Source organism: Pseudorca crassidens, chromosome X (assembly GCF_039906515.1).
Source record: "Pseudorca crassidens isolate mPseCra1 chromosome X, mPseCra1.hap1, whole genome shotgun sequence".
NCBI classification, from domain to species: Eukaryota; Metazoa; Chordata; class Mammalia; order Artiodactyla; family Delphinidae; genus Pseudorca; species Pseudorca crassidens.
The window spans coordinates 90,791,480-90,817,852 of record NC_090317.1 but is presented as its reverse complement, the minus strand read 5'-3'; the positions used below and the strand labels follow the sequence as shown (position 1 = coordinate 90,817,852).

Below are 26,373 nucleotides of genomic sequence, written 5' to 3'. Positions count from 1 at the left end.
GGTGGGGTCTGGAAACGCAGCGGGGATGGGGCCTGGAGGTGAGGAAGGGCGCGGCCTAGGTGTACCGAATGGGCGGGACCAAAGGAAGTGGCCTGGAAATACAAGGGTTGCAGCCTGGGATACCCAGGGTCTGACTGGCATCCCGGTCCTACCCAGGCAAGTGTGTTGCTGCTGCTGGCGTGGCCATGGAGTCGGCAAGTTCGAGGCCAGGGCCCTGCTGGGGCACTGAGAGAGCTGTGTGCACGGGGCCTGCTACGTGCGCCTGGCACTGAGTCCATCAAGCAGCGTTGCAGTTCTACTACCTCCGAGGACCACTAGGACCTCGTTGGGGCCTTCGGAGGCCTGAGAACTCCGCATTTGCACCCCCAGGGAGCGAGTTTGTATGAGACGGCATTTCCACCTCTTTGCAATGGCTTGCATAAAAGGGACAGTTGGTGTGTCTCCCATGAGGCCACCTGCACCCCCGTGGAGGCGTCTGCCCCACACATGTAGGTGTTTGCATGCAAGAGACAGTGTTTGGAGCCGATGTCCGTCCGAGAAAATCTCTCTCCCATAACCCCCACTCCACCCCCAAAACGAAACCTCATCCGGTACCCTTAAATACTGACAACCCTGAGCATCGCAGAGCAGAAATCTCTCTGTAGTGCAGAAGAGAAGATTAAGGGTACCGTCTTCAAGGAAGCTGGGTCTCCCCGACCCCTACTTCCATCCCAGGTCCCTGGTGAGGCCACATGGAGGGGGAATTATCTTCACAAACGGGGTGACTGGTATTCAGAAAGACAGAGTTCACTGTGAGGTCAGACTTCCCAGTCTTTGCAATGGGGACATGGGGGAGAGGGGTCAGAGGTGCCGCATGCTGAACCACCCCTCTACCCCAGCAATCCTGTGTTCACTCATTTCTTTCCCAAGCCTGTTCCTCTTCCGTCTGCTTGTGATTCAACACTTGGCCCCCTTATTCATGTACTATTCACATCTGAATTCATTACCCCTCCTACACATTCATCCCACAAACCTTTACTAGAGCCCACTCTCTGTGGGACTCCAAATCCTAGGGCTCCCAAGTCTCTGAAGAGGGCTCTACCCCTTGTCCTAGTGAGCAGCTCCAATGGGTGGCTCAAGGAGTACATACATAGGCATTTCAAAACTGGCTTTAAATACTGATCAGGGCGCCATGCAAAGGGACTGGGGTGAGAGCTTGTTACATATGAGTGGGGGCTGGGGTGCCTGAGAGAGAAGGGACCCACCCATCAGGGCAGCTGGGGTGCCCCACCCCCAACCTGGGATAAGGGAACAGAGTAGAGGCCCTCTCTGGAGGGTCCCAGGGCCAACCAGGAGCCAGCCCTCCCTTCGAGGTAGATCATCGCGGAGGGAACCAAGGAGGAGCTCCCACGGTGGCGATGACAGGCGGTCACTTCCTCAGTGGTATTGCTGATAGCTGGGGTAGCCTGGGGCTGGGGTACCCTCCTTAGGGGGCAGCTGGCTGGGGTCCTCCAGGAATGGGGGTGCTGGAGCAGGGAGAATTGGATAAAGATGAGTGGAGGAGGCAAGGCAGAGCATTTCCCACCTCTCCCTGGCCAGCTTCACCAGGAACTCACCATTGCGGAACTGCTGGGCAGTGTAGCGAGTGAGGAGGATGCCAACACCCTCGATGAGGGCCAACAGAATGCCTCCCATCATTGCTGAGCCCACCATGGCCAATGGGCCACCTGGAGGAATGAGGAGGCACAGGGAGACAGGTGAGAGCAGGCAGAACAGGGTGGAAGGGGCTGGGGCCTGGGGATGGGGCACTCACTGCGGGCAGCCAGCACAGCCCCGGTCAATGCTCCACTGGTGATGGAGTTCCAGGGATCTTCCTTGCCCCGCAGCCGCACCAGACCGCAGTCGATGGTGGAGAACAGGCCCCCCCACACTGCGAAGCTACCTGTTGAGGGACCACAGCCTAATTAGTGTTTGTGGGGAATCCCCAGAATATACGGCTCAGGGTCCAGGGACTCCCAAGGCTTGAATGCTCTGGCAAAGAACGGGGGGAAAAACCCAGAGGCAAAGGCAGATGGCAAACTCCTAGGGGAGAGCCCCCATCTGTCTCTGTGGTAGCTCCTTCAATCTGTCTGTAATTGCCATCGGCACTCCTTTCACCTTCACAGGGGGCTGACAAGTATTTTACGGGCAGATTTATCTGCTTCTATATGGCTTTTTTCTTGGCCCCGCCATGCACTCATTCCTCTCAGTTCTCTGACCAGGGATTGAACCTGGGTGACGGCAATGAAAGCCCGGAATCCTAACCACCAGGCCACCAGGGAACTCCCTTCTATATGGCTTTTAACAGAGCAACTTTGATCTTTGTAACTACCACACAGAACTGGAATTCTGACCTTGGTTTCAGGGAGAAGGAAAGGGGTTAGCAAAGCCAGTTAACAATACAATAGTTAAAATGTTTACTCAAGTCTTACTGTGTGCCAGGACCTGATCTACACACTGCATGTTACTTGACTTCTGAAAATTTATATTAGTTAATACTATCAAAGCGCTTAACAGAGCAACCAGCACTTAGTAAGTACTACCTAAGTTACATAAATTACAGAACTTATTGTTTTGTCATCCCCATGTTGCAGATGAGGTTCAGAGAGGTAAAGCCACTAGCCCAAGATCACACAGCAGGGAAGAGCCAGGGCCTGGATTTAAACTCCAGAACTCACCCATATGAAATTGCTGGGAAACATCACTCCCCCAGGAAGTCCCAGGCAGAGGTGGGACTAGAATCTGGACCCCCAACTTGCAGTCTAGACTCAAAGGAGCAACCAGCTCAACTCTGTTATCACATCTGTCTCCCCAAACCTCTCACCTCCAATCTGAGGGGCTCGGATCCTCACAGCGTTGACACTGCCTCTCATTCGGTGCCGAATTCCCTGGAGGAAAGTGAGGAGGAAGGGAATCAGAGCCCGGTTGAGGCCACTGGCAGACAAGGTTTCTAGCTTTTAACAGAGGGATGGGGGCAGGAAACCTGGAGGGGTATCAGGGGTAGAGATGTGGGGAAGGGGCCAAGAACTAGGGGGCTGGGGAGCACCCCAATATAGGTGCTCTAAGAGCTGGGATGAGAAATCATTCATTCATTCATTACTTAGCACCTATGTGCCAGGCACCATGCTGTGTGCAGGGATACAGCAGTAAACAAGGTAGACCTGGCCCCTACGCTCTCAGAGCTCACATTATAGTGGGGGAGACAGATCCTAAATAAGCGTACAGATAAGACAGCTTCAGACAGCAATAAGAACGCTAGAGGAAATAGGAAAAAGAGCTATGACAGTGGCTGAAGGGTCAGGAAAGACCTCTTTAAGGAGGGGGGCATTTATGCTGAGACCTTGAGGATAAGAGGGAGAAACCTGGACAAAGATCCAGGAAAGAGAGCTCCAGGAGATGAGGGGAGGGACAGGGCTAGACAGAGAAATTACAGAGACCTTGACAAATGCATGGCATTTAAAGTCATGACATTTGATGAGGTCTCCCAGGAAGGGGAGGGGGGTTGTCAGAGATAGAGAGTGAGAGAGAGAGGGAATAGATTACGTTAAATTAAAAGCATTTTCTCAGCTTTAAGGCTGTCCTCCTCCTGCCAATTAAACTCCTGTCACTTCCCTCTATCCAGGCTTCCAACCCAGAATCTGCCTCTAGGTAAAATCTGACTGGCTTTGCACACACACATTTAGGTTTTGGTGATGACCCTTTTGACATCACAGCATTTCCACAGAGGAGCTCCAGTTGGGTGGGGGGTGAGGGGCAGAGGTCATGTTTGCAGTTCCTCCAAACTTCCAGATCCTGGAGCCAGGCCTGGCATATAGTAGGTGAGCAGGCACCAGAATGAATAAGTGCATGTGACTAGCAGCTCCAAGCAGTTTTCAGAACAGTATCCCATGTGGGCAGGGCAGGACCCCCGCGCCACCCAGGGAAGGCCAGGACTCACGACAGGGGCATTGCGGAAGCCCTTAATGGCCTGGAAGACTCCACCGCCGATAACACCCATAGTGAAGGCGCCACCGCAATCATCCACAATTCGCCATGGGCTGCAAGCGGGAAGGGGAGGATGGGGTTAATGTGAGCCCTCCCTCTTGCCATGTCACAATGACTCTTTCCAACTGGGAGAGACTAAGTCACCCAAATGGGAAGCAGAATTTCAGATAATAGATTATTCTCCCCCTCATTTAAGCAAGAAATAGTGCGAAGGAGGGAAAATATTAGTCTTTGCCCTGTCCGCCCCTCCCCTTCGCAGCCAACCAAGAAATCAACCGCTTTACTACTATCAATGATTAAATGAATTGATAACAAGCAAAGAGTTGGCAAGTTTAAATAAGCGCTACAGAAGTGTTAAGCTAGCACTGTTACTAAAGCAGAACGGGCTCGCACCCCCCTTTCCCACAATGAGCACGTCCAACCAAGCCACGCCCTCTTTTTTTTTTTTTTTAAACCCGTACAACTGGGAAAAACCAATCGCAGACCGGGGGGATGATCCAGCACCGCTCAATACCGCACCACCCCCTCGGCTGGAATGGATTCGACCAGCGTGTCTTTTCGTTAACAAAGAGAGACTGGGAGGTACGAAGGCAAGGGAAACGTGGAGTGGTTCGTCCTTGCACCGCACCTTCTCCTTTAGGCACACAGTTGTGGCCCCTCTTAACGGAGCCCGAGTAGGAGGAAGGGGAGGGGAGCAGAAGGAGACAACAAACGTCTAAGAGTCTCCCGAGTCTGGGACGTGGCGCTGTGTGGCCGATGCCTCCCCCGCCCGCCTCCCACCGCTGGCCGTGGCGCCCCAGCAACAGTCCCGAGGCCTGCGCCCCTCGCCGTACCAAGGCTCCCGAGCGTACTCCTCCATGGCGCCGGCGTCCGGCCGCGCAGTCTGACTAAACCGCGGGCGGGCCACGCCCCCACCGTAAATGCACACAGGCGTTCGAGCTTGCCACCTATTCCAGGGCAATGATTGGGTCGTTTCACCAGAAGAAGTCAGACCAAGGGGCACTCTCATTGGCCAGCCAAGTTTGTGTCATCCTTTCGCCGCAGCCTGAGCTTAGCCCAGTTTCCTCCAGGCTCGGAGGGAGAGGACCTCGTTCTGGGGTTTGGGAGAAGAGAGTCGTGTAGTCCTGGCACTCATAGAAGCGACGAGAGAGAGACGGCCAGTCTGTCAGCTTTCCACTACCCGCGTGACTGTATTGGTAATGTCGGGGTGGGCGCATTTTTTGGAGCTGGAGGTGTTGCACTCTGCTCCCCCATCCCAGCGCCTTGGTTCCTTCCACCCGGTAGTCTTCGGGGGAAGTTGGGTGAGCCCATTTCTGGGGCGAGGGGCAGCCGCGTTTGGCCCCTGTGGCAGTGGGCGGAGCCTGGGCCTGGGAGAGGAACCCGGTCCTGGAGCACCCGGCCCGGGAGAGGAGGGTTGGTGAGAGTTTTGGTGATATTGCCATTTATCCCTTCCACCTTTTAGCGTAGGGTCTGTCGCCCAGCTCCTAGTGTAGGTGGGGGTCCAGATGAGTACTTGCTGAGGGGAGGCGCTTGGTTACAAGATCAGATTCAGTCCTCATCTGAGCTGTTTTTTGGTCTGTCTGTTCTTCCCTAGGTCTGTCTGCTATCCGCTATGCCGCTGCCCGTTGCGCTGCAGACCCGCTTGGCCAAGAGAGGCATTCTCAAACATCTGGAGCCCGGTGAGAGAGCTAAGAGCAGATAGGCCTACCAATGTGGCAGGCTTGACAGGCACTTTGTTGTTGATACTGCCACTTGATACCTAGCATGGACCTACTTCGCACCAAGCAGTGGGGTGGCAGGCATTTCATTGTTAACAATGCGTATTCCTGACACCCATTCCTACCATATGAGGAGGCGGGTGGGGACGGGGAATAGACATTTCATCCTTAATAATACTGACAGTTGACGTGTATTTTTGGGTCTTCTATATCCCAAGTTTAATCCATCCATCAATCCCTGGAAGTGGTTACAAATTATCTAATAGTAAGGATAGTAACAGTTGACAGAAGCTGACATCTACCGCAGCCTCCTGTGGGCCAAGCACAGTGGCAGGATGCTAATACTTTGCTCTTTACCATACTAATAGATAACATTATTTTAGACCTACTGTGGAGCCAGGCACTGTGCTGGTGATATATACCTTATTGTTCACCGTATCAATAGCTGACATGTATTTTGGGTCTACTTGAAGTGTCATACACATTATGGTGAACAGTATATAAAATAATGATAGGATCTATCATTTCAGCCTACTGTGCTGCTGTTGCTAGTATTTCTACCTTATTGTAAGTAATAGCAAAAGCTGGCATCTAGTTTGGGCTAGGGTGTTCCAGGTACTGGAAAACTCATCTTATTTTCACTTTATTGATAAGTGACATCTATTACAAGCCTGTTGTGTGCCAAGCATAGATCTTTGGTTAATAATACTGATAATGATCATTGATATGACATTTACTTTAAGGCTGTTGGTACCAGGCCCTGTGCTGATTGTATATATCTTACTAACAATACCGATGATTATAGCTGACATCTATTTTGGGCCTGTTGTGTGACAGGCACTCTGCTGTTGCTGACATATACATTTCATTGTTAGCTATAGGTGAAATCTATGATAGACCTATGGAGGTCCAGGTACTCATACACCTTTTTCATTCTGTTGATAGTAACTGACAACAGTTGTAGGCCTCAGGAACTGAATAGATTCAGAGAAGCGTTTGGATAAATCCCTTGCTATCCAAACTTGCTAGTCAATATACCGGAGTCAGAAACCTCATATTCGCCAAGCCAGATAAGTTCAGGTAACATGTCATATCTGAACCCAGAAACAGAACAGATTTGGGTAAATTTTTTGGTAAATCCTAATATTCAGATACTTGGATTTGGAATGTGAGCAATATTTTTTAGGGCACTTGAGACCTGGCACACACACGTGGTCCATGTGAATGTGAGTGTGTCTCCCCAGGCCCTGACTGCAGGATGGGGATCCCTCTGGTCCTTACTGCTGTCCTCCTTTCCTCCTTGTCCTGCCAGAACCGGAGGAAGAGATCATTGCCGAGGACTATGATGATGATCCTGTGGACTATGAGGCTACCCGGTTGGAGGGCCTGCCACCAAGCTGGTACAAGGTGTTTGACCCTTCCTGGTGAGTCTGGGGATGCAGCGGGGTGGGCTGGGGGCAAATGGGGGCCACAAAGGAAGACATCTGGGGGTCCCTCCCTGTAGGGTCCTGGCATGGGGCAGGTACAGGCAGAGATCGGGGAGACGAGAGTTGAGGCTACAAGGAGAGGATATCTGTGCTGACATTCCTTCTCTCCCTCCCTCCCTCCACTGCCCTGCAGCGGGCTCCCTTACTACTGGAATGTGGACACAGACCTTGTGTCCTGGCTGTCCCCACATGATCCCAACTCCGTTGTTTCCAAATCTGCCAAGAAGCTCAGGAGCAGTAATGCAGGTGAGTTGGCAGATACAAGGGTGCCTCGAGTGTTCTTGCAGTTCTCCAGGAGGGGTCAGGTAAAAGACCAGGGCGGGTAAGACCAGGCAGACCCAGCCCCAGGCAAAGGAGGCTGTTGAAGGCAGAGGCTGCTGGGTCCTGAGGTGGCAGGAGGAAGGTCACAAGGCTTTCGTGTCCCCAGATGCTGAGGAGAAGTTGGATCGGAGCCATGAGAAATCGGACCGGGGCCACGAGAAATCGGACCGAGGTCACGAGAAGTCGGAACGCGGCCATGAGAAGTCAGAACGGAGCCATGAGAAGTCTGACAGAGACCGGGAGCGTGGTTATGACAAGGTGGACAGAGAGAGAGAGCGGGACAGGGATCGGGACCGGGACCGCGGGTATGACAAGGTGGACCGGGAAGAGGGCAAAGAACGGCGCCACCATCGCCGGGAGGAGCTGGCTCCCTACCCCAAGAGCAAGAAGGGTAAGCTGGGGTGGGGCACCAGGGGGGCACAGTGTAAGGAAGCCCTCGCTTGGCTTCACACGAGTGCCTGAGCCTGGGGCCTGGCAGCCTCAGGCTCCATTTCTTCTGGGGTTGGGAGAGCTCGGTGATCGGGGACTCCTTGTGCCCCCGTCGAAGACCCCACTCTGCCACCTACTTCCGCAGTGGCAAGCCGGAAGGATGAAGAATTAGACCCCATGGACCCCAGTTCGTACTCAGATGCACCCCGGTAATTGACCACCCCTCGAGAGCCCTTCCTTTTTCCCCTTGACTCACTGCACCGCTGACTGTTCCTTTCTTCCTGTCTCCTTTCCCCCTTTGTCAGTTGTGGGTGGGTGGGAGGTGCCTGCCACAGTACACATATTATACATTCCCGCCCCCGCCCCTTGTCACCCCCAGGGGCACGTGGTCAACAGGACTCCCCAAGCGGAATGAGGCCAAGACGGGTGCAGACACGACAGCAGCCGGGCCCCTCTTCCAGCAGCGCCCTTACCCATCCCCGGGGGCTGTGCTCCGGGCCAATGCCGAGGCCTCCCGAACCAAGCAGCAGGACTGAACCTTCCCCAGCCCGGCCCACCCTGGGGTTCTTAATAAAAGCTTTTCGGTGGATCATGCCCACGAGACCTGAGTGCTTCCTTCTCTCACACTTTTGAGACTTCCCAACCCAAGCCAGCAAGATGCAAAACACATTTTATTTACAAAAACTCACCTAAGAAATAGTGTAGGGGTAGCAGGGGCATGGGGGTGGTTGGGTCCTGTCTGGGCCAGAGTTTAGTCATGTCAGCCCTGCGTGGGAGAGGGGGTGTGGGGACAGGGGGTTCGGCGTCTACCCCCCCCCCAGTACTGATCAGAGCGTTTGGTCCTGGCTGGACCAGGGCAAGAAGGGAGAGTGAGGCCAGGCCAGCGTCTTCAATCCCAGCGGCTAGGAACCCTTCACCTTGGTGAGCAACCTGTGGTGGGAACGGGGAGGAAAGAAAAACACAGAAAACTGGGGTGGGCTGGCAGGTGGACGTCCTGAGCAAGCAAGGATGACTAGGGAGGCTGGTAGTCCCCAGGGTTAGTAACAGAGCCCATGTGGAGAGAGCGGGTACCCTGGGTCAGAAAGCTACACGTGGACTAAATAAATACAATATCTTTATTTGGCATTGGGTATCCTGACATTTGTTCATTACAGTTCCTTAAAAAAACAAACCAAAAAATCAGAACAAATTAATCAAAAATAAAGATCCAACGGCCCTATGTACATATAGCAAAGACAGCCCAGGCATTGTGCGCGCGCGCGCGCGCGCGCACACACACACACACACACACACACACACACACACACACACACACCCATATACACCCTGGGAGACAGTTAAGGGGTCAATAAGCTTTGGGGAGTGCAGGGGGCAGGTTCCACATTTCAGCAATTTAAACACACCCCTCCCCATGAAGGGTGCCTCGTACAGCCAGTGGGGTATCATGAGTGTGGCTGGCAGCTTTATTTTTCCTCTCAGGGTATCTTAGAAAAAAACCCTGCATCCAGCAACTGACAGTGTCTTAGATTCCATGAGATTAGGCCACTTCAAGGACCTCCCTTCTCCATTTTTCCCACACCCTGGATCATTCATCTGATTACACCACAAACCCCCAAATCGCAAACAAATGGCCCCTACTGCACCCTCCCCTTGAATGGGCTGATGCAAAAATCTCAGCTGTCGCCCCCCTTCCTCTCTCTCTGGGTGCTCACAAGAGGCCCATTTTCAAGTCCCTGTGTTAGGGAAGCTGCCCCAAGGCCACAAAAAGAGCTACTAATATGATCCAGTGTGGTTGTCAGGGAGGAGAGAAGGCCTCAAGCTATCAGAATCGGAACCCCACACATAGGCATCAGTCATTACTAAGGAGTTGTAGGATTTTTGTCCAATTTGTCCCTACAAAGGTGGAGGGATTGCTGGGAGGGACTCTCCCAGGCATGAGACACAGGACGCCTCTGGCTGAGGGGGGCAGACAAAAAAAGCCTTGAATAACAACACCCCCAACCCGGTCCCCAAAGAGGTTAGACTGAGACAGAGGAGGCAGCTCTAAAAACCCCTGGCTACAAGGAAGGGTTCACGTGATGCCCTGCCCTAGTCCCACAGGCTTCCAGAATTCTCGAGAACCTGGAAGAAAAGACCCTTCCAACCCCATGGGAGCCAGGCCCCGGTGGCAACTTGGGTCCTGCAGATGCCCAACACCCTCCACCCAGTGTCCCTCCCTGTCTCCCCCCACCGCCACCGCCAGCCCTCACTTCACCAGCACTGACTTTGGCAGAAAGGGCTCCGTGCTGACGTCTCCACGGTGGGAAGACAGCTGCGGTGGCGGTGGCTGCCCCGGAGGCTGCTGGTGAGTGCAGGGCCCAGAGGTGGAGGCAGACGCGGAAGCTATGGCTTTGGCTGCACCTCGGGGCAGGCTGTAGAGGTAGACGGCACCGATGACCAGCCCTGCACCAAGGGCAAACAAAGGGTCCACGTGGAAGCCAAAGAGGCGGATGGAGGCAACAGTGGACAGCACAATGGACAAGGAGGTGGCAAAGCCCTTGAGGATATTGTCGGCATACTTGACGACAACAGCCACCAGTAGCCCGCCGAAGGCCTGGTTGAGCACCACGCCCCAGACAGCAGGCGTGTACCCGAAAAAGAAGCCGCGGTGGGCTACAGCGGTGCCCTCGGCCCACCAGAGCCCCACCAGGCCCAGGGCTGTGCCGAAGAGGCCCAGCTGCAGGTTGCGCAGCCACACGGAGCCTGAGCTGCCTTTGAGGATCTTCTCAAAGTAGACACCTGCAAATCCCGAGGACAGACAGGACGCCACGACAGCTGCTAGGCCCGCCCCAGGGTTCTGATCCAGAGGCCGCGGGCTCCCACCGCCGGCTTGCTGTGCCTGGACAATGGCGACTCCGGTGAAGAGGAGCAGCAGGGAGGCCCACTGCAGCCGGGAAAGGCTGCGGTTCAGCATAAGCACGGAGAACAGTGCCGTGGTCAGGATCTTCAGCTGGTACGTGACCTGCGAGTGGCATGTGGAAGACACTGAGGGCTGCTTCCGACCCCCAACATGTACATGTGGGGGACGGCACCCACTGTGGGCCCCCAGGCACAATGGAGGGACAGGGTGGGGTAGATAACCATAAAAACAGCAAAAATATCCAGCCACTGGCCACTGACTGAGATGCGGCTAAATAGCTCTGAGGCGCCTCCCAGAAAGCACACAGGAGGATGGCTGTGCAAGGACGTCCTGGGCCACACCCAGGTCCACATCCCAACCCCATGTCCTAGCTGTGTGACGAGGGACAAAACACTTGCCCTGTCTGAGCCCTGACATACCATCTGTAAATACAACTGATGTATGTGAAGCACCTCACACAGCAGGTAATGAATGAATGGTAAACATCCTGATGAGGGAGGTCTTGATAAGGATGTGTTGATACAAATGAATCAGCCATGAAATGACGTCAGTAAACATTTACATAGAGCTTACTATGTGCCAGGTGTGGGTCTAAGCACTTCACATGAATTCGTTTAATCCTCACATATGAAGTGTGTTATTGTAATGTCCAATTTAAAGATGAGATGGAGAGGTTACGTGACTTGCCCAATATCACACAGCTGGAAAGTAGCAGAGCTGGGATTTGAACCCAGGCAGCCTGGCCCCAGAATCCAGGCTCTTTAACCATCTTAAAGGTTGCTTGTAAATAGCCTAAAGCTTATCCATCACCAACCCAGGGCTCTTCCCAGATATTACTTCTTTTAGTCATCTCAGTGAGTAGCTACTATTACCATTTCCATTCCCAGTTCTCACAGATGAGGAAACCGAGGTTGAGGAAGATCCAAGGACATTCTGGAGGAAACACAGCCCCCGCTCTCTGCAGCCCTCCCTCCCCAACATCCTATATCCCCCACCCCAGCCAGTTCCTGGGCTTGGGGCTCACCTGGAAAGTGGCAGCTGGCAGGTTGGAGATGGCAACATACTGGAGGTTATTCTGCAAGGTGTAGATGAGAGAGGGCACTGCGAGCTTGAGTGTGTCCACATACTGCACCAGGACAGCCTCGTGGAGGAAAAGAACCAGGTGCTTCACGTTACCTAGGTGGAGGGAGGAGAGCCCTGTTTAGCGCTGACTTCCAAAGATGGGGATCCTCTAAAGGACAGGACTGGGCCTGGTCCTGTGTCTCCCCACCACACTCCGACTCCCTGAGGGCTAGAATGAGGTCTGCACTCTCGGTTTCTCTAGAGTACAAACATGTCTCCAGCAAGCCTTTCGGATACTCAGTCTGAGAATCACAGACCATATTTCACTCATCTTAGAGCCCACTTCCCTGGCACAAAGTCCCAGGGCAAGCACTCAGTACAGTTTGTGCAATGAAATAATCAGCACTAACTAGGAGCTTGTGAAGTAGAAGCTCTAGGAGTGTGGGTGGAAAGCTATTTACCAAGCAGAGGGAAAGTTTTAGACTCAGCTTTTATTTTTTTTAAAGATTTTTTTGATGTGGACCATTTTTAAAGTCTTCATTGAATTTGTACAATATTGCTTCTGTTTTACATTTTGGTTTTTTGGCCGCGAGCCATGTGTGATCTTAGCTCCCTGACCAGGGATCGAACGAACCCACACCCCCTGCATTGGAAGGCGAAGCCTTAACTACTGGACTGCCAGGGAAGTTCCTTAGACTCAACTTTTAGACTTTTCCTAGTTCCTTCCTAGCCTGAGAGCTGCCTGAGGGCAGGGGCCATCTTCCACTTGGCCGCCTCCTTCTGTCAGCCCCACACACACCAAGCATTTGCCCCTGTCACATGGAAGAATGCAGGCTTGACTCTAAAGCAGAAAGTCTGGTTGGGACCTGCTCCAATCAATAAATGAGAATAATTTCCTATATAATAAGACCTTTGCAAATCTCACCCCACTTTTTTGCAGTTCATCTTTTAAGACTCATCTGAGTGTCCCTCCTCAGGGAAAACCCCACAACCACTGCACAAGGTTACTGCAGGAACTCCTGCTGATGCTCATTCACAAAACCCTGCCCTTTCCCTTCATGGCATTAATCCCAGGAGTAACTATCAACCTCTAACCCTTTACCCAAATTCCCTGGGCCCAGGGGTTTGGGTGTTCAAGAATGTCCAGGTGTTAGAAAGGTAACACGGCATATATACTATACATTTCACATAACACACACAACGTATATGGCGCTGCACACCGTAATCAAGCACATTCATATTTCTGCAGTGACCCGTGGACACATTCACACCAAATGAGAAAACTAAAAAAATAAAACGGGGGGGGGTTGCTGAAATTGTAGATAAGAGATGAAAGCTGTGATTAACCTGTAGCTATTTGTTTCTCCCCATCTAAAATATCAGCCCCCTGAGGGCAAGATGCACGTCTGCATCGCTAACATGTCCACCTCCACAGCCAGAACATGGCCTGCCACACAGTGTTCACTCGAACCGTCTCAGACTCAATCTAGAACAGAGCAGATGAGTTCCTAAACTGCTGCCTCCCAGGGCCCTGGAGCTAATGAGTGGGTGAGAATGCTTTCTTCAGTGTAAATACCTAGGGCAGAGCTGCATGCGAGGCCTTTATAGAGAAATGACTGGGCAACATTTTAAAGAAGGCCTTTGGGGAGGTGTTTAAGTTAGTAAATAAATTCAACTTATAGGAAATATAGAGGACAGAAGAACATGTTAAATGAGACCAGTGGGAGGCACTCAGCAAAATCCAGGCTACCCGAAGTCTACAAGACAAACAACCTTATGTCTTCGAGAAATTAACTGCAGAGAGAAAAAAAAACAGTTGGAGGGGAAACTAGAGGCTAGCCGACCTAGAAGACACCAACCAATTACAAAGCACTGACTTTATATAAACCTGATTCAAACAAAATTTTTAAAACTTTTATGACATTTGAGAAATCATTACGAATTTGAACACTGACTGGATATTTGATTATTTGATTAACTTAAAAAATTATTGTTAATTTTTTGATGTATGATTTCTAGCAGTCATGACTGATTGAAGTCATTATTTTAAATGTACCGAAATATTTACTCAAGATAATAAGAGGGAATTTACTTCAAAATAATACTTCATGTGGGACATACTTCAATATAACAAGGTGGGGCTTCCCCGGTGGCGTAGTGGTTGAGAGCCCGCCTGCCGATGCAGGGGACACGGGTTCGTGCCCCGGTCCGGGAAGATCCCACATGCCGCGGAGCGGCTGGACCCGTGAGCAATGGCCGCTGAGCCTGCGCGTCCGGAGGCTGTGCTCCGCAACGGGAGAGGCCACAACAGTGAGAGGCCTGCGTACCGCAAAAAAAAAAAAATTAAAAAAAAATATATATCAAGGTGCAGAGTAGGTAAACAGACACATAGATTGGTAGTGAGTGGATAATCACTGATGCTGTTTAATGGCAGAGTGGCCACGAGTTGATCATTGTTGAATCTCGGTGATGGGACATGGATATTTTACCATTTTATTATTTTCTCTGATTTTGTGTTTGAAATTCTCCATAATGAAAAGTTAGAGAGAAATCAATAAATCATCATGTAAGGGTCACCTGCTACCTTATGGGCACAGACTGTCTCATTCCTTCAGTGTTTACTGGCCAGCTCCTGGGGAGTTAGGGGTATAAACATGTGGATGCAGCTACTCATAGCTGGAGGTACAAGGCAGCCAAGCCACACTTACACAGTCCCCAGGCATTTTCATAGACACAGAGATAATCCCCCAACCAAACCCTCCACGTGGGAGCGGGTACGTACACACACACACACACACACACACACACATACACACACTGCCACCCACCGACTCCAATGCAGCCCCCCTCCCTGCAGCCCCTCTCCCTCCCTGGCTCATACCCCTCTTCTGTGCGAAGAGCAGCAGCAGGCAAGTGAGACCTTTGAGCACTTCAGCCATGACCACAGCAGTGGTGGCAAAGAAGCGGTCCCCAGGCAATGTGCGGGCATAGCGGATGCTGAGGATGAGGGAGGCATTCTGGACCACCAGCACAGCTAGGGATATGTATTTGAGGCGCCGGTGAGCTGTGGGGAATGGAAGGAGTAAGGGGGAAGAAGGGGTCAAAAGCTGCTGTGGCATAACCACACTACCACCCTCCCCTCTCCTTTCTCAACCAGGATCCTCCTAGCCACCGCTACTTCCTCCTTCTGCCTGCCTATCCTGACCCAACGTGAGTCTCATCCCTGCCAGCTTCCACTGCCTCAGCCACAGGCAGGAAGAGCCAGAAAGGGAGAAGTGGGCCTCTCCCTGTCCAGCCCATACCTGGAATCCTTGCTGAGGTGTCAGGAAATGGGTGGGGCAGGTCCTGGACACCCACCTCAGCCCTCTCTCTCCCTCCCCTGAGTGAGAAGCAACCCTGCCCTGGGCAGAATACCAACTGCATCCTCGACATTTATTGAGTGCTTACTGCGTGCCTATCATTGGGATAAGGGATTTATATGGATCACCTCAACAGACCCCTACATGGCTCTGATCTCTGAATGAACTATCAGTGTTCCCATTTTATGGATGAACAACCAAATATTTATATGAAATGATGGTTCTATTTAGTGAATGATTGTCTCATGTGAAAAACGATACCCTAATACAAGGAATGAGACCACTGTATATAAGGCATGTCCATCCCTTAAGGAACGTTCTCTCATCTAAATTATTCCATTCCCTTACACTCAGAATGGTCTCTCCAACCCCTCCCGCCTATGATGACTGATTCCTCCCTGCCCCAGAATGGTCTAACAAATATAAGAAATGATTCCCTCACTGTCCAAAGGATTGAACCCCATGTAGTAAATGGTTACTCCACTAAGAATGGTCTGGGTCCCTTAACGATATAAGGAAATATTTCCCTATACACCAATCATCCTCCCACCACCGCATACCCCCACCCAAGGAATTATCCCTTGTCCTGCTCACACTCACAATGAACTCTCCCCGTTATAAGGAATGGCCTGGCACCCTCAGAACGTCCTTTCTCCGCCATATAAGGAAGGCCCCTCCCACTGCAACATACAATGAACTATCTCCATCAGGAAGGGACCCCTAGAATGGTCTTCTCCCCATATAATGGACATCCCTATCCTCAAAACATTCTAAGTCATATAAGGAAGAACCTGCCCCACCCTAACTCACAATACCCCTGTCCCTTTACAAGGAAGAAACCACCTCCCTCAGAACAGCTCCTCCCTTCTGTAAGGAAGAACTCTCCCGCTCTCAGAATGGTCTCTCCCTTGTATAAGGACGGACCCCCACACACACTCAGAATGGTCTTAGTGGTCTTAGCCTCCCCAAAAGGAAACACCCGCCTCCAACTCAGAATGGTCTCTACTCCCCATTTGCAGAAGGGACCTCCCCATCACCCTCAGAATGGTCTCTTCCGCGCCCCCAAAACACACGTCCTCCTCCCACCCTCCCACTCCCCACACATAGGTTGGTCCGTACGGGATGCTCCCTCTCGCCTCAGTGAGGAACCTTTCTGACCCCCCCCGCGATCCCACCCCCCGGCCCGCCGCCGACTGCTCAGCCACAGCCTGTCTCACCCGCAGTCGTGGTCCCAGGCTCCAACATCCCTGCAGAGACCACCCCTGGCCCGGCCGCCGCGGGGGAACCGCCGGACCCCACCGCTGCCATGTTGGCATCTGCCTGGCCCGTCCCCTCGGCAACAGTAAGCCACTTCCGTGTCCGTTACTTCCGCTTCCGGGACCCCGGGGTGGGGATGGGGCGAGCGAGAAGCTTCCCAGAGCGGTGGCTCTCCTCGTTCGCTCCTGAACGCTAGTTTAAGAGCGGTCTCAGGATTTCCAAATTCCGTTGAGATCCGGAGGCAGGGCACGCAGCCGGCTCAGTCTCCCACCGTCTTTACAGAGCCTCTTTAGCCCACTCCCGTTACTAAACCCGCCCTCATCTTCTTTGACCCCGCTTTCCATATCGCCCGCCCATTCTGTCTCGTCTCTTTGGTTCCGGTGTCTGTCTCCTGTCTCGGCTCTTTATTGCCACCTTCTGATGGCACCGCCCTTTCTGCATCAAAACTCCTGGGTCCTTCCGGGTTGGACTGAAGTTCTTTTCCCTTCTGCCGGCGAGGCCAACCCCCGCCCCCTGGAGAGACAGCGGGCATCTGGGAGGGAAGTGAGACTTTGAGGGAACAGGGCAGGTGAGGGTCAGGCAGGTAAGCGAGCAGATAAAGGCAGGGCAGTTAAGGATATACTAGTGAAATGGCACAGGAGAGTTCAGACTGAGAAGGGAGGACAAGTGAGTCACCATTAAGAATGGAAAAGTGAGAAGTGGGTAGGTAAGCCAGTAGGTGAGAGGTTTACAGGTTAGTTGTTTTTTGTTGTTTTTTGCCACGCTGCCTGGTTTGCATGATCTTAGTTCCTCGACCAGGGATTGAACCTGGGCCACCGCAGTTAGGACTAGCACCTAGTCCTAACCACTGGACCGCCAGGAAATTCCCTAGGTTAGCTGTTGAAAGCAGGGCAAGAGAAGGTACAACTGAGGTCGGGACAAGTGCAACTATGATAAAATAGGGCAGGGCAGGTAAGTCAAGAGTTGAGGAAGTTGAAGTGAGCGGGATGAACAGGTAAGAAGACAAGGAAGAGGTGAAAAAGGTAGAGGCAAAACAGGTGACTCCACCTTGGACGTTATTAGAAAACAAGGAAGGGCTAGGAAGATTCCTGTCAGCGCTCAACCCCCACCCTGCCCTCACCAAGCCCCAGAAAGGGCTTTTCTTCTCCCATGGGGAAGGTATTTCCTCCCCTGGGGTTGGGGGAAAGGAGTTTTTTCTGCCTCTGAGCTGACCATCTTTGATTTGGGAGTGTGTCCCAGACATCTTCAATGTCTATGGTATCTCCAAAGCAGCCCTTCTGCACATACGGGGTGCTACATAAGAGCTGAGGGGAAAATCAAGTTTTTCTTTCACCTTAAATGAACCCATAAAAGATCTTCAGGATGGCACCACAAGACTGAGGCTTCCCGTGGGCAGAGAGGTCCAATCCATCTCCCTCTTGGCTCAGCATTCAGTAGATGCTCCACGAATGCCTCACCACATCTACAAATGGCCAGTCGCTTCTGATTCTATTACATTTATTAAATAGTGGGTTTCCACACATGGCTTTTTAAATAATCCAGGCGGGGGAGAAGGAAGAGGAAGATACAGTTGGAGCTCTCCTTCCCCAATACATAAGTATTTACATTTCAGCAACTGGACAACCCTGGCTCAGAAGGAGGCAGCAAGAATCAAAAAAAGGTGGAGGGTGGGGCCCTAGGAGAACAAACAACAAGACATTTCCCTCACTCCATCCCCCCAAAAACCATCCACCCCATCCTAGTGGACTCTAGTAGTGTCCATCTCCCATCCCCTCCCAAATCATGAAAGTGGGGTTTCTCCTCACCAGAATAAGAGCACTTGGGATAACAGAGTAGGGTCCCCTCACACACACACACAAAAGCCCTGGGACAACAATAGGGCTTACCTCCCCCAGAATAAACAACCCTGGGCTGAGGTAGGCAAGCAGCTTGACTGAATATGGGACCCTAGGCTAGGGGAAAGTGTCCCTTTGCTAAAATAAGAGCCGCTGGGGTATTGGAAGGAAAGCACCCTTGCCCAAGTCAGAGCATTTAAACTAAGTTTGTGTGGTGGTAGCAGGAGGTGCCAGTGTAGGGGTTACTGCTCATCAGAATAAGAGCCCTGCAGGCTCAGAATGTAATTTCAACCAAATAAACACCCTTAGCAAAACAAGAAGCAAAGAAGGACCCCCTCCAGAATAACAGAGCATACGTTCTGGGAGGAAGGCTCCTTAGCAGGATTGGGATAGGGACTAGGTAAACTTGGCTTATGTCTTCTGACACCTGATCCCCAATCTCTGACCCTAGTAACACTGGATTTTTAATGACCTGTAAAACCAGATCAACAGATGTCCATCTATCCCTGTGGCGTGGCCATGGGATGGCTATTCCAACTAATGGGGGCCCTGGCCAGGACTAGGGCAGTAGGGACCAGGCCAAAGGGGTGGAACTCCCTTTGGGAGTGTTGAGGGATGCATCCTCAGCTGGTGTCTGCATCCAGGGGTCCAGCAGGATCTCCTCCAGTGTGGGTCGGGCAGAGGGTTTGGGGGCCAGGCACCGGCGGATTAGGGCACAACAGTCTGCAGATCAGAAGCACACAGGAGATTAGCAGTGAGTTGGGGGCACCAATCCCTGGGAGGGATGAAGTCTGGTGGGCTAGGGTGGGTGGGGCCTCACCTGGGGAGACGTGGGCAGGGAAGTGGAGCTCAGCCTCCAGAATCTCCTGGTCTCTCTCAAAGGGAATGTCCCCACATACCATGTCATAGAGGAGGATACCCAGTGACCAGACAGTGGCTGGGAGTGCGTGGTACTGATGACGAGAGATCCACTCCGGGGGGCTGTACACCCTTGTCCCTGTACATAAGCCACAGGTTAGACCATTCTCTGATAATGCCCTTCTCCCATCCCACCCTCCCCAGGAAGTATGGTTGCTTCACTAGAATTAAGAGAACTCACTGTATGAGCAGGGTCCCCTCACCAGAATAGAAGCTCAATGGAATAAAAGCACTTAAAAGGTACAGTAGGACCTCGTTACCAGAAAAAGAAGACTCAGGATAATAGCAGGATCCCATCATCAGAATAAGAGCCCAGAACAAGATCAGGGCACTGTCAGAAGATGGACTTATTAGAGAGCAAGGCTTGAAAGCCCCTAAAATTAAAACTCAAGAACCTTATAAAGGTGTACTATAGATCAAGGGTTACAGGATACCCCAGCACTGGAGGTCAAATGTCAAGAGGCCAAAAAGATAAAAGGTGAAAACTCCCCCCACAGAGATTTAGGGAAGCCTTACCATCAAAGTCAGTGTAGGGTTCATCATGAAGCAGGGCGCCAGAACCAAAATCAATGAGTTTGGCACAGCCCCGGCGGAGGTCCATCAGGATGTTCTCATCCTTGATGTCACGATGGACAACTCCACGGGCATGGCAGTGCCGAACAGCTGCCACTACCTGGGCAAAGAGACAGCGGCTTCGGCCTTCACCCAACGGGCCCTGCTCTGTGATGTAGTCAAAGAGATCCTGGGCAGGCAGAGGCCGCTCAAGGACCAGCATGAAGCCCTCTGGTGTCTCGAACCAGTCAAGCAGGCGGATCACACCAGGGTGTCCACCACCTGCACCCACCTTCCATAGCAGTGCCACTTCCAGTGGGCATGTGACTGAGTCTGACTGGGGGGGGGGAAGCAGGGAGAGAAAAGAGAATACAGACATCAGGCTAGCAGCTTTGAGGCTGACTTCTCGCCTGAACTTAAATCATAGCTCCTCAGCCTCCTGACTGTGTGGCCTTGAGCAACCTGCTTCCTTCCCTGGGCCTCAGTTCTCTCATCTTAAGGGCTTAAACTCACATAGCCATTGGGAAGGTGATTCAAGCTTAAGGCTATGGGGTGGGGAGGGATAAATTGGGAGATTGGGATTGACATGTTAGCACTACTATATGTAAAATAGATAACTAATACGGACCTACTGTGTAGCACAGGGAACTCTACTCAATACTCTGTAATGACCTATATTGGGAAAGAATCTAAAAAAAGTAAAAGTGGATATATGTATATTTATAACTGATTCACTTTGCTGTACAGCAGAAACTAACACAATATTGTGAATCAACTATATTCCAATAAAATTTAATTTTAAAAAAGCCAAAGCCTTTGCACATCTGGCATGTAATAGGAGCTCAGTTCATTTTTGTTTTTGTTTTTGGCTGTGCCACTTGCAGGATCCTAGTTCCCCAACCAGGGACTGAACCTGGGCCACAGCAGTGAAAATGCCAAATCTCAACCAGTGGACCACCAGGGAATTCCCTCAGGAAATGTTTGAGGAATAAATGAAGGTGGTTCTTAACAAAAGGCCTTCAGCAGAAGCAAGTGATAAACACTATTATGTAGTAATTTATCTGTTTTGTCCACTGACATCTGTAAAGAGACTAGAATAGTACCTTACACACAGTGTTGCTTGATAAATGTTAAAAATGTTTTAAATAGATAAAAGCACTTTATAGCATAGAATCTGACGCAGTTAGCACTCAATAAATACTATTATTGTGTGATGGTTTGTCTGCTTTGTTCATTGCCATAGCTCAAACACTAGAACAATGCTTGGTAACAGGGCAGAGCTCAATACATAGTTGTTAAATAGGTGAAAGCAATTAGTAGAAAAGGACTAGCACAAAAAGAGCTCTCAATAAATGTAATATTTTGCCAAGTGCCTAGAATTGTACCTGGCACGTTCTAGGTGCTAATATACAGTTGTTAAATAGCTAAAAGTGATTAACTGCAAAGGAACTGCCACAAAGTAAGAACTCAATAGTGTCATTATGTGATATTTTGTCACTGTCACCAAGCATCTAGAACCGTGTTGAATGAAAATACTTAGTGGAAATTGGAACACAGTAAGCTTTTATGATGAAGCAAAGTCTGAGGCATACAGTCGGTACTCAATAAAAGGCATACATGTTACTGGTCACAAAACCCGCCCCACTCTCGAAGCCCTGCGCGGGCACACGGACTGCCAGAAGCAGCCTTCCTGCCTGAGCTGGGGCCCTCTGCCGGCCAGTGCACTGACTTGCACAGCCGCAGACAGGTTTTCTCACGGTGATGAAAATTCCGCTACTGCGCAGGGGCACCTTCTCCCTCTGGGTCCCACAGCCTGCTCAGGCGCAGTTTCCCCAGAGCCCGCCAGGCGGCGCTCCCGCCCCTACAACTTGCCCAGACCCGCCCTGTTGTCCATTAGCGCTCTAAAGGCAGAAGAGAAGCAGCCACCGTCACCATGGCAACCAATGACCTCTGCCCCTCTTTCCTCACCAGCATGCCCTGCGGGCAGCCCCTGAGGCAATGTTTAGAGGCTGAGAAAGGAGGGTGGGAGGGGAGAATCCAGGGCTCTAGGGGAACTGGGGTGAGTCAGAACTGTATGGAGGTGTGGATATCACCACAGGGGAGTAAACATGGGCTGGTAGGAGTGTTCTCACCGTTACAGGGCCCAAGGAGTTATACAAACCATAGAAAGGCGAAATCCATCGTCAGAGATGGCGTCGCCAGGTCAAAAAGGACTGCAAAGATACTCACCCAGGAGGACCAGCCCAGCACGCGATTCCGGGGGATCACTTTGATGGCCACCTGAAGAAGCGGGCTGAGGTGAGGGAGCCAGCACATGACCCTCAGACCTCTCCCGGTCTGGACCCTCACCCTAGTCTTTCTGGTCCCAACCAACCACTCCACACCACAACCCCAAATAAGCTGGTGCTTCTCCCCTGCCCTCCAAGTCTCCAAAACCAAGTACACCTCTCCCACCATCTTTGGCCCTGGGCTCTTCCTTCTCAAGGCTTCAGGACCCCTCACTCCACGTGACGAGTTCTGAATTTCCTAACACCCCAAGCCCTCGATCTTCCCATCCAGCCCCAGGACACCCCAACCCTGTAGGGGGGGTCCTGGTCCTCACGGCTCTACCCTGGACACCTGCCTCCAAAATCCCAAAAATCTCAACTCTAGGTCCCCACCTCCCCACATATATACACCTCTCCTGGATCGCAAGGTCTAGAGTCCTCACGACCCGCCACTCTCCAGTCTCACTCCCTGGACTTCCAGAATCCTTGCCCTGAAACACCCCCTTCCCACACATACCCACCTGGACCGCCACACACACACACACACACACAGGCGCGCGCGCGCGCACACGCACACACACACACACACACACACACACACACAGGCGCGCACTCAAGACACCCTCAGCAACCCGGATCCCGGCCCTCATGACCCTACCACTCGCACACTGTAGGCTCATTCCCTACTCAATTAGCATCCCAGCCCCGGGGCTCCCGCCGCTGCCACACACACCTGGCCCTCCCAAGACCCTCGTGGTGGATACCTGGAGTCGGTCTGTGACGCGATGTCCTGCGAAGACGGTGCCAAAGCCCCCCTTACCCAGGAGGGGGCCGAGTCGGTACTCGGCCTCGAACGCTTCCCGATCCTTGCCTCCTACGCAGGCGGAGGCGAGGAAGTCAGGGTGGCGGCGTGCTGAGGCCGGCCGCGACCCTCTCCCCCTCCCCCCGCGCCGCCCTCAACCACTTCAGCCCGCCCGGCCTGGTCGCGCGGTAGGGGAGCCTCTCTCACCTGGCGGCGGCGTGGGGGTCATGGGGGCCACCGGGAGCCCCTGCAGAGGCTTAGTCAACATGGAGGAGGAGCTGCGCAGATTGAGCCCGCTGAGCCCGCAAGGCGTGGACGCCCGGGGCAGCGAGGCCGGGGAACCAGGACTGGGGGGCGCCAGGATGGAAGGTAAGGAAACTGGTGGCCCAGAAGAGCCGGCAAACAGCGCAACCTTAAGATTCGCCGCGCGCGCCAGCCCCGACGCTACTGAGACAGGGCACTAGCTTCCCGAGAGAGTCGCCCCGGGCGACGGCCCCGCCCACTTGGCTTTGATCAATCCGGACGCAGCACCTGCTGTACCCCAGCCAATCGGAGCCAGCCCTTATTTGCATGCCACCTTAACGTTTCAAGTACCCCCTTATGCAAATACATGCCCGGATCTTCCGCGGGGGCGGGGTCTGCATGCAAATGAGGGGGCGCGTGCGAAGAGGAAACTGGTTTTGGGAATCCCTTTTGCAGCAAGCGCGTTTGTTTTGGTTGTTGCGCGGAGTTGTTTTTATATATGTGTCTGTATGTGTATATATAAACTTAAAAAAAAACCTGCACCGCCTCCTTTCCTAGGAAGTTGGTTGGCCGCCGCTGCCTCGAGATTAGCGCGGAGATAACGCCAGGCCTTCTAAGGGTTCTAAGAATCCCGGCCTGTGGTTATCCAGGACCCTGTCTCCGGAAGGGTGCTCCTCAAACCAGGACCAGAGCCCTCTAGGCGCCCGGCGGCCTCCGCCCGGAAACTGAAGCCGGGGATCCTGGAAGAACCTGTTCAGCCGTCAGGGAGGGCTAACCTCCCTGACAACCACCTCAGGGGAAGCGCTGGTCCAAGGCACCGTTCCCATGCCCGGAGGCCACGGCCTGTGGGGTGTTTGTGGAACCCTTAACGTAGACAGACCTGGCTAGACCCAGCCATGAACCCAGTCAGCAGGTCTAGAATCTGGAATGGCGGCGGGGGGGGGGGGTTCTTGGGGTTGGGAGCAAGCCAGAGTAGTGGTGGCTTGGGGTGTGCTTCTGGATGAGAGAGACAGGGGCTACGAGGGCTCGGGGAGGTAGTAAAATACCCTCAGTCACAAATTTGGGAAAAATAGGCCTCATGCTGCAAATGGACAGACATGCACTCCAAAGACACACACACAGAAGCAGCATGTGAGAAATACACAAACACATACGGCCAGACACATTCACATGAACTTGTCCTAGACACACATGTACATATGTACTGTCACACAGAGGCTGAAATCTACTGTCAGGCAGGCATGCTGCCAGAAAATTATGTCCCAGAATGACACCAGAGATGCACTGTTACAGAAAGGCACTCCAGATAGATTCACATAGACCTACACTGCCATGTGACAAAGACACAGAAATGTCCTGTCAGACATACCGCCAGAACTTGTCACAAAGATACTGGCACCATCGGACATACAGTGTCACAGAAAGACTTGTACTGTCCCAGAAATGAGACCCAGAGTCTGTCACAGGAAGACACACAGATGCTCAAGACACACATGCACTGCTCCAAAGGCAGACATATACTTATGTGATAGAGCCACAGATAGGCAGTGTCACAAAAACAGACATGGATTGACCCAGTCACAGTCACAGACACACACACACACACACACACACACCAGCAGACATGCAGTGTTGTCACTGAAACTGTCCAGAAATAGCTACCCAGAATCTGTCACAGGAATACAAACGGACATCCACCCTATCAGAAAGAAACCACAGATGCCCTGTCACAGACAGACCCACACAGACATGCACTTGTCTCAGAAACAGACACAAACTGTCAGAGATAGAGTCCCACACTCAGTCACCATCTGACACACCTGGAACTAAGCCCTTGTCACACACACTAGAGAAAGACACTGTGAGATGCACAGAGACTTGGACTCACCAGTCTCACACACACACACAAACACCCAAAAAGCAAATACACACATGTACTCTCCCTTATTCATCCAACATTTATTAGGGGTCTACTTAAGCCTGCAAGGCCCTAGAGGGGGTGCAGATATTAAGAGATACACAGATAAGTCAGGCATCATAGCCCTTGCCCAGGAAGTTGACAGTACAGTTACTGGGAAAGGAGTAAAGACATATTTGTAGATAGAGGTGAGAATGTGGACAGGGTCACACAGGACTTCTCAGGAGACCCTCTACCCATCTTGAAAGACAAGGTTGGAGGCTTGGGACAGAGGAAAGGCAAATTCCAGGCAGAGGCCAAGGAAAACTGGACAGAGCGGCAAGATGAAGTAGGCAGGGGCCAAATGGTGCAGAAATTTCAACATTAGGATAATAAATAATACCTGCTAACATTTGAGCTCTCAGAACGTGGCAGGCACTGCGCCGTCGTACATTATGTTGACCATATACACTCTCTCAATGCTCACAACCAGAGAGAGCATGAGGTAGTAGACATTAATCACCCCTGTCCCACACATGGGACACTTGAAACTCAGAGAGCCTGTGATTTGACCAAGGCCACATAGTTAGAAAAAGCCAAGGTTTCAAACCAACTCTCCACACATGTGCTTAACCAGTGGATTCCACAGAGACACCCTGCAGACAGCCATACCCTCACCTGCAGAACTGGACACACATCCTTCCACAAGAACCCCATTATTGAGGGACATCAAAGACAACTGACAAAACCTGAGGGCCAGCCATCCTTCTCTGCCTTGGCTTCACCTAGTCTAGGAAGGGCAAGGACAGAAGTGTCCAGAGAACTGGGGAACATGAACAAAAAAAGGTTTAGCTATTCCTCGGTTTCTAAAACCAAGTGTGGGGAGGTCCCCTCTGGTCGCTTCCACTAAACTCATGTTGCTATGAAGCAACCGTTGTGGCTGACCAAAGCATTTCCTAATCAAACAATCACAAGGAAAGAGCAAACATATTGGGGCGAGAGGCAGGCAGAGAAGTTGGAAGTTCAGTCCCTGCCTTTAAGCTCACAGTTCTCTGCTCCCATCACACTCCAGGAAATAGAGTGGGCAGGCTACATCCTGTGCCAATAGTGAGGCAAGGACGATGGGCAAAGACAGAGCTTTCTTGGTGGTAACAGGTCCAAAAGCTGGTTTAGTAACCAGTGAATCAAATATGAAGAAACTCTGGGCCCCCAGAGAGACCCCAAGGGAGAGCATACGGCCCTTAGAGGTCAAGCCAAGGTCTGTGCCATCACCGCCTCTGATCAGAGGCTCACCCACCCCCCGTCCCACACAGAACAGAGGCGCT

At 52.1% G+C, this 26,373-nt stretch overlaps 4 protein-coding genes across 9 annotated transcripts; 1 reads left to right on the top strand and 3 right to left on the bottom strand.

Annotated features, from left to right (window-relative positions):
- Positions 1-1,132: 1,132 nt before the first annotated feature.
- On the bottom strand, positions 1,133-4,987 carry TIMM17B (translocase of inner mitochondrial membrane 17B). The gene is made up of 6 exons (XM_067722942.1): positions 4,836-4,987; positions 3,956-4,055; positions 2,843-2,906; positions 1,793-1,921; positions 1,596-1,706; positions 1,133-1,505 (listed from the first exon to the last, which is right to left on the bottom strand). Exons 1-6 carry the CDS (start codon positions 4,859-4,861, stop codon positions 1,417-1,419), a joined length of 519 nt encoding a protein of 172 aa, XP_067579043.1. The 5' UTR covers positions 4,862-4,987; the 3' UTR covers positions 1,133-1,416.
- A 56-nt stretch (positions 4,988-5,043) lies between these two features.
- On the top strand, positions 5,044-8,551 carry PQBP1 (polyglutamine binding protein 1). Of its 2 annotated transcripts, none has more exons than XM_067722937.1 (7): positions 5,044-5,198; positions 5,597-5,681; positions 7,033-7,144; positions 7,341-7,453; positions 7,635-7,919; positions 8,103-8,166; positions 8,337-8,551. In XM_067722937.1, the coding sequence occupies exons 2-7, from the start codon at positions 5,615-5,617 to the stop codon at positions 8,491-8,493; spliced, it is 798 nt and encodes a 265-aa protein (XP_067579038.1). In that variant the 5' UTR covers positions 5,044-5,198; positions 5,597-5,614; the 3' UTR covers positions 8,494-8,551. The 2 variants fall into 2 exon arrangements, with proteins under 2 accessions (XP_067579038.1, XP_067579039.1); XM_067722938.1 differs by lacking the exon at positions 5,044-5,198 and adding an exon at positions 5,389-5,415.
- Positions 8,552-8,610: 59 nt separating this feature from the next.
- On the bottom strand, positions 8,611-17,869 carry SLC35A2 (solute carrier family 35 member A2). 5 transcript variants are annotated; one of them, XM_067722934.1, is made up of 6 exons: positions 16,495-17,869; positions 16,255-16,279; positions 15,221-15,288; positions 14,800-14,982; positions 11,881-12,032; positions 9,055-10,958 (listed from the first exon to the last, which is right to left on the bottom strand). In XM_067722934.1, the coding sequence occupies exons 1-6, from the start codon at positions 16,583-16,585 to the stop codon at positions 10,203-10,205; spliced, it is 1,275 nt and encodes a 424-aa protein (XP_067579035.1). In that variant the 5' UTR covers positions 16,586-17,869; the 3' UTR covers positions 9,055-10,202. The 5 variants fall into 5 exon arrangements, with proteins under 5 accessions (XP_067579036.1, XP_067579031.1, XP_067579033.1 ...); XM_067722935.1 differs by lacking the exons at positions 15,221-15,288; positions 16,255-16,279 and adding an exon at positions 8,611-8,887 and having other exon boundaries at positions 10,222-10,368; XM_067722930.1 differs by lacking the exons at positions 15,221-15,288; positions 16,255-16,279 and adding an exon at positions 8,611-8,887 and having other exon boundaries at positions 10,222-10,958; positions 16,495-17,611.
- Positions 17,870-18,014: 145 nt separating this feature from the next.
- Positions 18,015-26,224, bottom strand: PIM2 (Pim-2 proto-oncogene, serine/threonine kinase). The gene is made up of 6 exons (XM_067722936.1): positions 23,116-26,224; positions 22,871-22,980; positions 22,069-22,119; positions 19,804-20,176; positions 19,190-19,366; positions 18,015-19,092 (listed from the first exon to the last, which is right to left on the bottom strand). Exons 1-6 carry the CDS (start codon positions 23,174-23,176, stop codon positions 18,929-18,931), a joined length of 936 nt encoding a protein of 311 aa, XP_067579037.1. The 5' UTR covers positions 23,177-26,224; the 3' UTR covers positions 18,015-18,928.
- Positions 26,225-26,373: the final 149 nt, after the last annotated feature.

What these genes read in the sequence shown, in the direction of transcription:
- TIMM17B (XM_067722942.1), bottom strand. Translation starts at nt 4,861, where the DNA reads ATGGAGGAGTACGCTCGGGAGCCTTG. An exon ending in GAGTACGCTCGGGAGCCTTG is followed by an intron (nt 4,056 to 4,835) that starts GTACGGCGAGGG and finishes TCCCGCTTGCAG; the next exon opens with CCCATGGCGAATTGTGGATG. An exon ending in GGCTGTGCTGGCTGCCCGCA is followed by an intron (nt 1,707 to 1,792) that starts GTGAGTGCCCCA and finishes TCATTCCTCCAG; the next exon opens with GTGGCCCATTGGCCATGGTG.
- PQBP1 (XM_067722937.1), top strand. Translation starts at nt 5,615, where the DNA reads ATGCCGCTGCCCGTTGCGCTGCAGACCCGCTTGGCCAAGAGAGGCATT. An exon ending in AAGGTGTTTGACCCTTCCTG is followed by an intron (nt 7,145 to 7,340) that starts GTGAGTCTGGGG and finishes ACTGCCCTGCAG; the next exon opens with CGGGCTCCCTTACTACTGGA. An exon ending in CTACCCCAAGAGCAAGAAGG is followed by an intron (nt 7,920 to 8,102) that starts GTAAGCTGGGGT and finishes CTACTTCCGCAG; the next exon opens with TGGCAAGCCGGAAGGATGAA.
- SLC35A2 (XM_067722934.1), bottom strand. Translation starts at nt 16,585, where the DNA reads ATGGCAGCGGTGGGGTCCGGCGGTTCCCCCGCGGCGGCCGGGCCAGGG. An exon ending in ATTCTGAGTTGGAGGCGGGT is followed by an intron (nt 15,289 to 16,254) that starts GTTTCCTTTTGG and finishes CAGGGGAGGGAG; the next exon opens with AGAGAGGGCTGAGGTGGGTG. An exon ending in TGCCAGCTGCCACTTTCCAG is followed by an intron (nt 10,959 to 11,880) that starts GTGAGCCCCAAG and finishes TGCCACTCGCAG; the next exon opens with GTCACGTACCAGCTGAAGAT.
- PIM2 (XM_067722936.1), bottom strand. Translation starts at nt 23,176, where the DNA reads ATGTTGACTAAGCCTCTGCAGGGGCTCCCGGTGGCCCCCATGACCCCC. An exon ending in GACCCCCACGCCGCCGCCAG is followed by an intron (nt 22,981 to 23,115) that starts GTGAGAGAGGCT and finishes CCGCCTGCGTAG; the next exon opens with GAGGCAAGGATCGGGAAGCG. An exon ending in CCCTGCCCACGTCTCCCCAG is followed by an intron (nt 19,093 to 19,189) that starts GTGAGGCCCCAC and finishes TCTGATCTGCAG; the next exon opens with ACTGTTGTGCCCTAATCCGC.